This window comes from Pseudophryne corroboree, chromosome 5 (assembly GCF_028390025.1).
Source record: "Pseudophryne corroboree isolate aPseCor3 chromosome 5, aPseCor3.hap2, whole genome shotgun sequence".
Taxonomy (NCBI): Eukaryota; Metazoa; Chordata; class Amphibia; order Anura; family Myobatrachidae; genus Pseudophryne; species Pseudophryne corroboree.
Window position 1 is genome coordinate 802,938,550 of NC_086448.1, and position 13,137 is coordinate 802,951,686.

General features: G+C 52.5%; 1 protein-coding gene across 2 annotated transcripts in view; it reads left to right on the top strand.

Annotated features, from left to right (window-relative positions):
* Positions 1 to 1,375: 1,375 nt before the first annotated feature.
* Positions 1,376 to 13,137, top strand: part of SAMD12 (sterile alpha motif domain containing 12) — an 890,943-nt gene continuing 879,181 nt past the window's right edge. The window contains exon 1 of one of the 2 annotated variants that reach the window (XM_063924476.1): positions 1,376 to 1,583. In XM_063924476.1, the coding sequence (XP_063780546.1) occupies positions 1,571 to 1,583 (13 nt within the window). In that variant the 5' untranslated portion in view covers positions 1,376 to 1,570. The remainder of the gene's footprint in view (positions 1,584 to 13,137) is intronic. The other variant, XM_063924475.1, reaches the window with a different exon arrangement.

The window sequence follows — 13,137 nt, forward strand, 5'->3', positions numbered from 1 at the left end:
CACGTGGACGATTGGGAATAGTGACTTTCCATGCACCATGTCAATCAAAGCGAGCCATGCAAGGAGACACGGTACACTAATACCCCTTTTGGACCGCCACCTATGAACACGGGTTATTGGCACAAGAGCGCACATTGGGGGTCATTCCGACACAATCGCTCGCTGCAGTTTGTCGCAGCACAGCGATCGGGTCGGAACTACGCATGCTCCGGCGCCGCAGTGAGCCGGCGCATGGCAGCTTTCGTTACCTAACGGTCACCTCTGAGACAGAGGCGGTCGCTGGGCGGGAGGGGGCTGAACGGCGGCGTTAAGCCGCCGTTTAGGGGGAGCGTTCCGGCCAACGCAGGCGTAGCCGGACCGTTGGGGGGGCGGGCCGCGGTGGCCAGCGGCAGCGACAATTAACTCCTGGCCAGCCGCAGGAGCAATATGCCGGATTGCAGACAGCGGATGCGGGGCACCTGAGGCGGGTCGCACCCTGGGAGCTCCCGTGTCAGGCTCCCGGCTGCGACCCACCTCAGGCGATGTGAAAGGGGTATGAATGGGGTTGCCTGTGCTCTGACGGTGAAAATGACACCAATAAAATAAAAAATGTTGTGTTGACCATTTCCCAAGTCGACCTTTTCATGTGTCAACCTTTTATTCATGACCTTTTGTCCATGTTGACCATTTGTCAGTCAGTGTCGACTTACAACATTGTAGATCTTTTATACTACACCCCAATATGACGTGAGCGGCACTGTTAGAGCAGGACTCACTCTATTGGGAGCTGACCATCGGGGTGCTGCTGCAGTGTACACGCTAAACAATTATCAGGCGAACAACCCAATATCTGTCAGAAAACTCACTGGAGTGTGAGGGCTAAACCCAGCATTCTGGAATTCCTGCACAGCATGGCTTGTGTTCATACTATGTAACCACGCAATTGACACAACTGCTGTGTGTGTGTGTGTCTGTGTGTGTCACATTGTGCTTACTGTATCTACTATGGTAATAGAAAGGGTGCATTGCAAGACTGGTAAATATAATCATGCATGCATGGCTGCTGCTGCTGGGGCTCTCTAGTGCAGGGCCTGTCCCTGAGACACCCAGAATGTCCCAGCAGCCAGAGCATGTGAGTAGTCACCTCAGTACAGCATGCCTCTGTCTCTGGCACCTGACAAGGAAGTTCTGGAGGAAATAATTAAGCTCCTTGTCCAAATAAGCTTCTGCCGCATTGCACTCTGGGAAATGTAGTTTTTGCTCCTACCACCTTCTCTCTGTATAGCATCACCCTGGCATAAACCTGGGTCTAACAGCAAATGCCTATATTGCATTCCACCTATACTGCAATAAAACGTGTTCCAGTGTACAGCCTGATTAGTGCATGGGGGAAAAGGGCTGCAGTCTTTACAATAAAAGTACTACAAATCCCAGAAGCCTTTGCAGCTAGCCGAGATTGCAGTTTGCAGGTTGCTCTGAGCAGCTGATGAAAAGGGAAAACAGGAAAAATAGCAGCTCTCTGGCAGAGAACACAACACACCTGGTCCCCGGGCTGCAGAAATAATGTGTGTGGTAATGAGGTGCTGAGATCATGGCTGTGGAAGGTGAGTGCTGAGGTTATATCATTATGCTGGGAGCTGCCTGCATTGTGACAGCACCACACCGATCTGTATGTATTACTGCATGTGGGGGGATAGTGTGTGATGCAATGTAACAGCTGCAGAGTGCCAGCTGTGGTCAGCAGCCAATCACCTCACTGCAGTATGATATCACCTGTCTGCACACAGGTGGGACAGGTGGCTGAATGCATTGGGTGCACCTTGGTCTAGAAGACATCTACAATTGGGGTCATGAATAGAGGATTCAGGCTACAGATTCTCTGGAATGTAATCAGCGGTGAAGGATTTATAGTATTCATGGGTCTTCAACCTGCAGCCCTCCGGCTGCTGTGGAACTACACGTCCCAGCATGCCCTGCCTCAGTTTTAGTATACCTTAATAGCAAACCTGTGGCAGTGCATGCTGGGATGTGTAGTTTCACAGCAGCTGGAGGGCCACAGGTTGAAGACCCATGCATTGGAAGTTCCTGTTTTACAGGACAGATTGTCCCAGTAGAGTCCTCTACAGTATTTAGGGATTGGGTAAAAACCGGAATGGTCTGGACCCCGGAATGCTGGACCAGACCTGTTCCCTGTTGCAAACTGTGCCGTTCTGGAGCTTGTAGTGCTCGTCCCCGTCCGAGAGGTATCCTGTCTGGGGAGGTGCCTGTGACAGCTGTCACTAGGGAGGCCGGGAGGGAGAGATCCCAGCCTCCCCATATGGTCCGGACCGTTCCGGCTATTAACCCCATCTCCGTACCATATGGCATACCTCCCAACATTACCCTCTCCAGGAGGGACAAAATGCTCTGGTTCTGGAATTTCCTCTTAATTTATTATTGCCGACACCTATTTTGAACACGTTGATGGATAAGAAAGGTGTTTCAGCACAGGTGAGGGCAATCATAAATTAAGAGGGAAGTCCAGGAGCAGAGCATTCCGTCCCTCCTGGAGAGGGTCATGTTGGGAGGTATGCTATGGGGAGGCTGTAATCTCTCCCTCCCCGCCTCCCTTGTTATACCTGTCGCAAGAGTCCTCCCGGACAGGGAAGAGCACTACAGTCTCCAGAATGGCAGAGTTTTCTGCAGAGAGCCGGTCCGTTCCGTCATCCGGACCATTCCACTTTTTTACCTAATCCCAGTATTTATAGGGGTAATGTTGGAGCCGATATTTGTACTGGGGTATGGGTCGACACAACTTAGGTCGACAGTCATTAGGTCGACCACTATTAGTCGACATGCATTAGGTCGACAGGGTTATAAGCTCGACATGTACTAGGTTGACAGGTCAAAAGGTCAACATGAGTTTTCTTACTTTTTTTGGTGTTTTCTTCGTAAAGTGACGAGGAACCCCAAGTGCACCGTGACGCTTCGCTCGCCATGCTTCGGGCAAGGTGCCTCGCTCCACTACTGCTGCTGCGCTCGGCACAGGTTACCGTTCACAATTGTAGTCCACGTGGATTGTAAAGTATGCAAAAGTCCAAAAAATAAAAAAGTGAAAAACTCATGTCGACCTTTTGACCTGTCGACCTAGTGACCCTGTCGACCTAATGCACGTCGACCTAATGATTGTCGACCTAAGTTGTGTTGACCTAATGACCATATCCCTTGTACTGAAGGACAGTAAACCCTGAGAGCTGGTCAGCTGTTCTCTGTGGAATGATGTATAACGTTTCAGTGTACTTAAACCAAATGTATAAAATGCAATCTTGATCATTTCCAAGTACCGTTATTTGTGTTCCGTTTATGGCTGATTGTATCCGTCTGAGTTTTTGTTTTTATTCTTGTAACTTCCTGTTGCCGTTTGTATGCAATGGGCACCGAATCGTTTAGCCTAATAAATTCCATCAGGAACGTTTGATAAGGATGTGTATAGAGGAACGACCTTTATTTTACTTTCCTTCTACGTTGCTGAATTGCAGATACCGCAGAAATGTAATAAGCTGAGACTATAGCGATAAACACAACGTGATGCAGGCCAGAAGCGTATCTATAATATGTGCAAGATGTGCCGTGCAAACAAGGCCATAGGTCAAGGTGCCCCCACGCCGCACACCCTCTACGCAGAACAGACTTCTGTACTGTACAAGAGGGCCCCCTTTATACTGGCTGCCGGCTGCACCATATTTTAGGAAATATCTTTGGAAAATAGCTAGACAAGGCAAAACTTTTTGGGCTACTACATAGTTGCACGACTTTAGAGCTGCTCTCTCCAGGAGAGAGCAGCCAGGTCGGCTCAGCAGGGGGCGTGGCAGTGACGGAATGGGGGCGTGGCTGATGGATTGCGTCATGTAAGCCACGACCCCCACTGTGTAATGCCGCTATTACCGGCATTATACTGCAGGGGGCGTGGTTATGATTACTCAGTTCAGCAAGAATCGCTTCATTGACTACCCGGACTGCCCACTTTACTCGCTAAGTGCGTGGCCGGGCAGGGGGACCCCAGAAATCGTGAGACTTGCGTGCTCTTCCGGAGGGCCGAGAAGGTCACCTGATTTTCAGGAGCCTCCCTTGAGTAGGCAAGTATGGGCTACTACCACCATGCCATGCGGAAAGATGGGGTCGCTGCAGGAGATGGCAGACACACTTCTACCGTGCTGCTCCCTTTGCTGTCTTCTGCACATGCTCCATCTTGGCTGAAGTGATGACACAGTAGGTATGAGGTGGGGTTCCAGTGCATGGTGAGGGGGGCTCTGCATATGGGCCTCCTGATTAAGCAGTGCTGTTCTGATGCAGTTAACAATATGGTAGCGTCTAGTTTCCCTTCGTGTAGAGGACCTTTCCCATAAGCCCCTGGGTCCATGTCATAAACTATTTGGAATAGTAACCTGTGGCGAGGGAAGCGGAGCGAGACACCGAGCCCGAATCGTGGCGAGCGTCCAATGGTACATAGAAAAAAACAAAATAACCTCAAACGAACGGAGAAAACATTTAGGCGCTGTAAGGGCGGAAGTTATCTACTGCCCTCTCCTGCTGTCACTTCCTGGTCCTGATCACGAAGGGAACATAGACACAACCTTAACAATATGGACTACTCAAATAATCACTGAACATGTGACTGTACATTAAAGTACACTTATACCCCTTTCACATCGCACAAATAACCCGGTACCGACACGGCATATTGCCGTGTCGAACCGGGTCAGTGTGCGATGTGAAAGCACACTGGGCGATTTAGCGGGTCGCCTGACCCGGTAAATCAACCCGGTAAAAAAGAAGGGTTTTACCCGGGTTGATTACCGGGTCAGGTGCGGTGTGAATGGGAGCCGTGTCGATGCGACACGGTTCCCATTCACAAGATAGGGAGAGGCGGCGCTGGAGATGAGCTCATCTCCCGACGCCGCCTCCACCCCCGCCCCTGCTGCGGCCTCCGTTGTCATGGCAACCGACCCGGTATATTGCCGGGTCGGGAAGCCTGCAACAGAGCGCAAATGCCGGATCCCACCCGGTAAGTACACGTTTGTCTTACCGGGTAGGACCCGGCATTTGCGGTGTGAATGCAGCATTACAGTAACTGCTGAGTGCCCGATCCTGAGTTGCATATAGTAAGTTTTAGCAAACTGCGCCTCTTGTGTGTGTCTCCGGGTTATTATTCAGGGCACGTTTTGGCCGTTTCTCTCCATCTATGAAATGGGTGTCACCTGCAGGGACATCTCTACCATTAGATAGCTACAGGCGGCTGCCTAGGGGCGCCGGACCCTGGAGGGCACCACTGAATTCATCTAGCAAAAAACTGAGGGATATCTCCATATGCGTCTCCTTCTTTAACACTGTTCAGTCCGCTACATCGGGTCTCATCAGGTGCAGGCGCCGCTATCAGGCTGTATGACCTAGTGCCTCATTGCTGCCTCATTGCTTCCTCATAGCCCTGATGCACCTCCTCCAGGCCCCTGGATCCCCGGCTCTCCAGCAGCAAGTAGCACCCAACTACATGTCTGCACCCGCAGTGTCGCTGTAATACTGCTGCTGCCTGTAAGGGGGGGAACCCTGCCAGTGATGAGGGAAAACAAGAAAATGGCTTAAGGTAAGCAACCCATGGGGGTCTCTGCGGAACTACAGACAGTACAGATCTTACAGCCCGATGGGGAATTTGCACTTGTAAACAGCATAACAGGGAAAACACAGACACTGAGGCACAATACAGGGCATATGGAGGAGCGGGGTCAGTAATGAACTTACAGATGGGGGGATGGAACACAGTAAGGAGCATACATACAAATATATGTATGCATACACATACAATTAAACATCCCCACCACACCCCAGATGCAGATTCAGTATATATTTATATACTAGGTGCTTCATCGCGCCCTACAGGCGCTCTTCACACTGTCGCAAGGGGCTACGCCCCTTAACCCTTGCATGCCTTTCTGGGGTTCAATATCTCCTATATATTAGCCCAGATCTGTGACTTTGTGCCTCATTTGCTAACGCTGGGCGGAGTCACAACACTGGGCGGAGTTAGTCTAATGAGTCACAGATCTGGGCAAATCTGTAGGAGACTAGGAGCAGAAGCAGATGGTATGGGCATGGCACAGGCAGGGCTGCATACCTCCCAGCTTTCTTCAGGCAGAAGGAGGAACACACGTGCTGCAAAAAGGGGGCGTGGCCGACGAAAAGGGGGCGTGACTTCACGGAGGACCCGCAATTGCGAGCCACGCCCCCGTTTTCATCAGTGAGGGGGCATGCCCAGCGTTCTGTGAGCTGCTGGCATGCCCCCTGGGGCGGATTATGAGTCTGGGGGGCCCAGGGCACTTGAGACAGGGGCGCCCTATCTCATTGCTGTGCCTGCTGCGGGTTGGGGGCGTGGCCTAATCGTGCCCCCCCCCCCCCCCCCCCGTGGTCACGCCCCCTTATGCAAATTCCAGGAATTGGGGTTTTTTAAATTGGATTTTGGCCCCTCAGCTAGGGGTAAATCCAGAGGGGGTGGTCACTCCCCCCTACACACCCGCACAGGCAGAAGAAAGCACAGAGGCTACTGCCTCCCTGCAACACCACAGACCTGCCAACACGCAGCAGGGTGTGCTGACTGTAGCACAATGCTGCTGCTGTTGCTGGCAGGACGGGGGAGCTTCAGAGCTGGGACAGAGCTACTCCAGCTGGGGGGCCCCTAAAACTGTGGGGCCTGGGTTATTTACCCCCTGGGCCCCCCTTAATACGGCTCTGCTGCCGGACCCCACCTTAATCCGTACCACCTGATGCCCCCTCTCCCTCTGTCTCCACTAAATAGACGCTGTGCGCATGCGCACAGCATCAATTCACCGCTGCTCTGCTAAGCAGAACAGCGAGTACAGGAGCTTTCCAACTGCCCCCCCCCCCCCACCGCCGGACACTGCGACCCGCGGGTGGGACGGCGGGACAGACCCCAAAAAATGGGACTGTCCCGCGAAAATCGGGACAGTTGGGAGGTATGGGGGTGTGTGAGGGGGTATGCCGTACAGACAGATGGGCACCGGCTCACTGTGTGCTTGACCCCCCACATCAGCATACTCAGCAGGGGCTCTCTGGTGCGGAGGAGCGTCACTCTCTGGCACACTCCACGCATCTAAGCTGCAGTTTTGTGGGGCACCTGCCGCTGTGCAGGTTCCGTACCACCTCTGTTATCTCCAGCCACAGCAACCCCACCGCTACCTGCAGCGCTGTCACCTGCAGTGAGGTGCACCCAGCTCCTCACACTTTAGCCGGCGGGCAGCGCTGCAGAAGTCCGCGCTGCTTACAGGCTCCGACCCCCTCCTCCCTCCAGCCGCAGCATCTCCTGGGGGCTAACCAGCCACTCCCAGTCTCCCCTTACCACAGTGCCCGGCAGCTGCGAGGTCCACGCCGCGTGCATGCTCCGACCCCCTCCTCCCTCCAGCCGCAGCGTCTCCTGGGGGCTAACCAGTCACTCCCAGTCTCCCCTTACCACAGTGCCCGGCAGCCGCGAGGTCCGCGGTGTGTGACTGAGGAGTGGGGGGGAGGGATGCGGACGGGCAGATGAAGCAGGACTCCAGCCTGAGAGAGTCAGCCATACCAAGTCTCCAGCAGCAGCAGATCCCAACAGGTTGGAGTGGAACAGCAGCAGCCAGCAAGAGTGACTCCGGTAAGACACATCTGTCTGTCACCACTGTTTTGTCCCTAATACCAATCTCTCCTGTGCCCTGTGTTATGCATTTCCCTGTCACCCCTGGCCTTGCCCTGTCACCCTTATCCTGGCCCTTTAACCCTTATCCTGTCACCCCTATCCTGGCCCTGTCACCCCTATCCTGGCCCTGTCACCCCTGTGCTTGCCCTGTCACCCCTATCCTGTCCCTGTCATTTCTGTCCTGGCCCCGTCACCCCTGTTCTGACCCCGTCAGCCCTGTCCTGGCCCCGTCAGCCCTGTTACTGCATACCCTCCAACTACCTTTTTGGCAGGTACAGTACCCGCAGCGCCTCCAGACCCCTCCCCAATGCTCCACACCACCGCACCTTCCCCTCCATCACATGCGGCACTCCACCCCTCCCCCACACGCTGTGCCTCCAGACCCCCTACACCACCCGCGGCTCCCACTGCCCCACCCCTCCACCACCCACAGCACCTCCAGACCCCCTCCACCATCCACCCCCCATATATGTCTCCCCCCACACCTGCCCCCCCTCCACCCGCAGCATTTGCAGACACCCTCCTCCATCCACTGTCACCCCCCTCACCCACCCCTTCCCCATCCGCCGCACCACCCGCACCTGCCCCTCCCCCACCCGTGGTGCCTCCGGACCCCCTACCCCACCCCTGGCACCCCCGCCCCTTCCCATCCCACAGCACCTCCGGAACACTTCACCCATCCACAACATCCCCGCACCTGCCCCTCCCCCACCTGCAGTGCCTCCGGACCCCTCCCCCCATCTGCAGCCCCCACTCCTCTGCCCCTCCCCCACCCGCAGCACCTCCCGACCCTTCCCCATCTGGGCCCCCCCCCGCATCTGCCCCCCCTCCACCCGCAGCATCTACAGACACCCTCCCCCATCCGCAGTCCCCCCCGCAATTCTGTACATCGTGCCCTGCAGGTGCTGTTCACGCCGTCGCAAGGGGCTGCGCCTCCTTCACCATCGCACACCCTTTCATTGTGCAATATTTGACCACTAACAAGGGAATGCAGGTAATACTCCATATAATACAAATATTGAACCCCAGAAAGGCATGCAAGGGTTAAGGGAGCGTAGCCCCTTGCGACGGTGTGAAGAGCGCCCGTAGGGCACGATGAAGCACCTAGAGTATATATATACACACACACACACACACACACACACACACACACACACATATATATATATAATGATGCAGTCCACCTAGTGGCCACCGGCTTAGGTGGCAGTGGTGATGGTGGGGATTGCAGGTTAGGGGGTGCTCGGTTGAAGCTTCGCCTAGGGTGTAGAGAGACCTTGCACTGGCCCTGGTCAGCTGGGTGTATGCACAGAAGAGAACTGTCTCCTGTGATTGCTGTGAGCGTGTAGCCAGTGTTCCTCTCTCCAGATTGAAATACACGTCCCCGTGGCATCCGCACAGTCTTATTTCCCGCACCTAGCCTGGGATAGGTGTAAGTGCCGATAAGAATTATTCTATCTGTCTGTATATCTGTTAGCATAAACAGTAATGAGCACATAAATAAGTACATGTATGCACGCTGCTCTCACTACTCCATGGAGTTTAAGTAGTTAGTAGTTATCCCAGAGATCCCTCTCCATAGCTTGCAGCTGGGGCATGCACAAACCAACGGCCATGCCAGAGGCGTTTTTAAGAGAGGAGGGGACCCGCGTGCAGCCTCCGTTGCGGTCCCCCTCCCCTCTGGCAGCAAGTAGACTCTGGCATGTTGTTCAGGCCTTGTTCCCGGGGACATCTACAGTGTGCATGCGCAAATCACTCGGAAATGGCCACGGTGGCCATTTTCCAAGTGATTGGGTCTTCACTGCAGGGTCGCTGCCGCAGTACTCCGGAGGGGTAAGTATAATATATGGGGGCAGTGTGTGTGGTGTGGGCCCCCTTGGGCCCAGGGGCCCATGTACAGCGCACATACACTGCAGCCATTATAGAAACACCTATGGGCCATGCATGCACATTTGTACTCTCGTGTCATAAACCCAAAAGTCCTTACATTACAGGCAAGCTCTATATCGGAAGAGCTATTCCTACATACCAGCTGTCACAATCCATCATGATCGGTTCCCAGAATATGATATTTCTTCTGTTGTGTGTGATATAAAATGGTATTTTCCTGTGAACTCCCTGTGGACATAACCCCAGGGGCTCCAAGAGGTCTGCCTCCCATTTCCCTCTGCTAGGTTGTAAATATTGTGGACATAACCCCAGGGGGTTATCACTGAGTGCATTTTACCAAGTCACTATGGGAGTAATTCCAAGTTGATCGCAGCAGGATTTTTGTTAGCAGTTGGGCAAAACCATGTGCACTGCAGGGGAGGCAGATTTAACATGTGCAGAGATAATTAAATTTGGGTGGGGTGTGTTCAATCTGCAATCTAATTTGCAGTGTAAAAATAAAGCAGCCAGTATTTACCCTGCACAGAAACAAAATAACCCACCCAAATCTAACTCTTTCTGCACATGTTATATCTGCCTCCCCTGCAGGGCCGGTTCAAGGGCGCTCTGCGCCCCGGGCAGGAAAATGGGCGTGGCCTAATACAGGGGGCGTGGTCAGTTACGCCCCCTGTACATTGCTAGCGCCGCTTGAATGCAAAAGGTCCTCTCCACGAAGAGAAACTAGACGCTATGCGTCTAGTTCCCTTCGTGGAGAGGACCTTTGCTGTGCGGTGCGCGATGACATCATCGCGCACCGCTCAGCAAAGTTACTCTCCACGAAGGGAAACTATGCGTCTAGTTCCCTTCACAGGAGGCGGACGGGGACGGCAGCGGGCAGCAGAGGCTGACGGGGGACACAGCGGGCAGCAGTGGCGGATCTTGCCACGGTGCGGCGCCCTCCGGATGGCGCCAGCGCCCTCCGGAAGGCGGCGCCCCGGGCAAAAGTCCTGCTTGCCCGTGACAAGATCCGCTACTGCTCCCCTGCAGTGCACATGGTTTTGCTCAACTGCTAAAAAAAATTCCTGCTGCGATCAACTTGGAATTAGCCCCTATGTCCTGACACCATAGATGTGTTTAGTAGTGACAAGATCAAAACACAGCAAAAGTGGGTGAAGAAATTTACGTTGGAGGTTCTGCTCTCTCATCCTGTCATAAATGTTTGTGGGGGGGGGGGGGGGGGGGGGCGACTGCATCATTCAATTCCCATTATTTTCAAGCAACCTGATCGGACAACAAAGCAGGGATTATCTGTGTGTGTCCACCCTCCTCGCTGTGTTTCAAGACAGCTACATAAAAAGCATATTTATTTATTTATTATCAGTTTCTTATACAGGTTGAGTATCCCTTATCCAAAATGCTTGGGACCAGAGGTATTTTGGATATCGGATTTTTCCGTATTTTGGAATAATTAGATACCATAATGAGATATCATGGTGATGGGACCTAAGTCTAAGCACAGAATGCATTTATGTTTCATATACTCCTTGTACACACAGCCTGAAGGTAATTTTAGCCAATATTTTTTAGAACTTTGTGCATTAAACAAAGTGTGTGTACATTCACACAATTCATTTATGTTTCATATACACCTTATATACACAGCCTGAAGGTCATTTAATACAATATTTTTAATAACTTTGTATATTAAACAAATTTTGTGTACATTGAGCCATCAAAAAACAAAGGTTTCACTATCTCACTCTCACTCAAAAAAGTCCGTATTTCGGAATATTCCGTATTTCGGAATATTTGGATATGGGATACTCAACCTGTATAGCGCAGCAAATTCCATTGTGCTTTACAACGGGACACAATTAGATGACAAAACTGGGTAAAACCAAACAGTCATAGAGGTAAGAGGGCCCTGCTCGCAAGCTTACATTCTATGGGAAAAGCATATGATCATCCTCCCTGTCCAGCACTGAGCTGGTTTAAAAAAATCCCAAGGGTGAGGGGAGTGAGTGCAATTGAAGGGTATAACTATGTCTTCCACAGTAAAATTATTGCTCATTTTTACGGGATGTAGCATTTTCTAGAAGTGAACCGATCAACTCATCTGTGTCATCCCCACAACTGGATTCTAGATTTGGCTAGGCTTCGGAATTATTATCTCCTTTTTTTTGTTTGAGATTGTACTGTGCTCTGTGTGTATTTTTAAAATATTCTTAATCTTTGTAACACTTTTTTTTGTAACTACAGCTCTGAAGCATTCTTGGAATTAAACTTACATATTCTAGTCCTGATTCTGTGATTCTTAGAACCCAAGTCCTCGTATGGCCCACGTCTACCTAATTTTCCTAAGTATTGCATTGTATTTGCAGGTAACGACAAAAGCGTATCTTGCGCACAGCGCTAAATTAGACTTTTGCTGGTGGCAGCTAAGGTGTTTGTATAACCCTGTGTGTCCAAAGTGACCCCAACGTCACGGGCGGTGCTACTCAGATTGGCGTATCTGGAGAAGCGACCGGCCGGTCCGTGACACCAGTGATGAAACATTCCAGTATTCGGGTGATGAGAGGGGGTTGAGATTGCAATTTATTTGCGATATTTGATGGTACGGGGTCTGAATGTCGGCACTGCAAATGATGACGGCTAGCATGTTGACAGCAGATTTTAGGGTTAGAGGCTGCAGTTAAAGTTTAATTAGGGTTAGGCTGCGGTTAACTAAAACTATTATTATCTCCTATATATTGGCCCAGATCTGTGACTTTGTGCTCATTTGCTAATGCTGGGCGGAGTCACAACACTGGGCGGAGTTAGTCAAATGAGTCACAGATCTGGACAAATCTGTAGGAGACTAGGAGCAGAAGCAGATGGTATGGGCATGGCACAGGCAGGGCTGCATACCTCCCAGCTTTCTTCAGGCAGAAGGAGGAACATACGTGCTGCGAAAAGGGGGCATGGCCGACGAAAAGGGGGCGTGGCTTCACGGAGGACCTGCGATTGCGAGCCACGCTCCCGTTTTCATCAGTGAGGGGGCATGCCCAGCGCTCTGTGAGCTGCTTGCATGCCCCCAGGGGCGGATTATGAGTTTGGGGGGCCCAGGGCACTTGAGACAGGGGGGCCCTATCTCATTGCTGTGCCTGCTGCTGGTTGGGGGCGTGGCCTAATCGCGGCCCACGTGGCCACGCCCCCTTATGAAAATTCCAGGAATTGTTTTTTTTTAAATGGGATTTTGGCCCCTCAGCTAGAGGTAAATCCAGAGGGGGTGGTCACTCCCCCCTACACACCCGCACAGGCAGAAGAAAGCACAGAGGCTGTTGCCTCCCTGCAACACCACAGACCTGCCAACACGCAGCAGCGTGTGCTGACTGTAGCACAATGCTGCTGCTGTTGCTGGCAGGACGGGGGAGCTTCAGAGCTGGGACAGAGCTACTCCAGCCGGGGCCCCCCCTAAAACTGTAAGGCCCGGGGTGCGTACCCCCTGGGACCCCCCTTAAAACGGCTCTGCTGCCGGACCCCCACCTTAATCCGTACCCCCTGATGCCCCCTCTGTCTCCACTAAATAGACG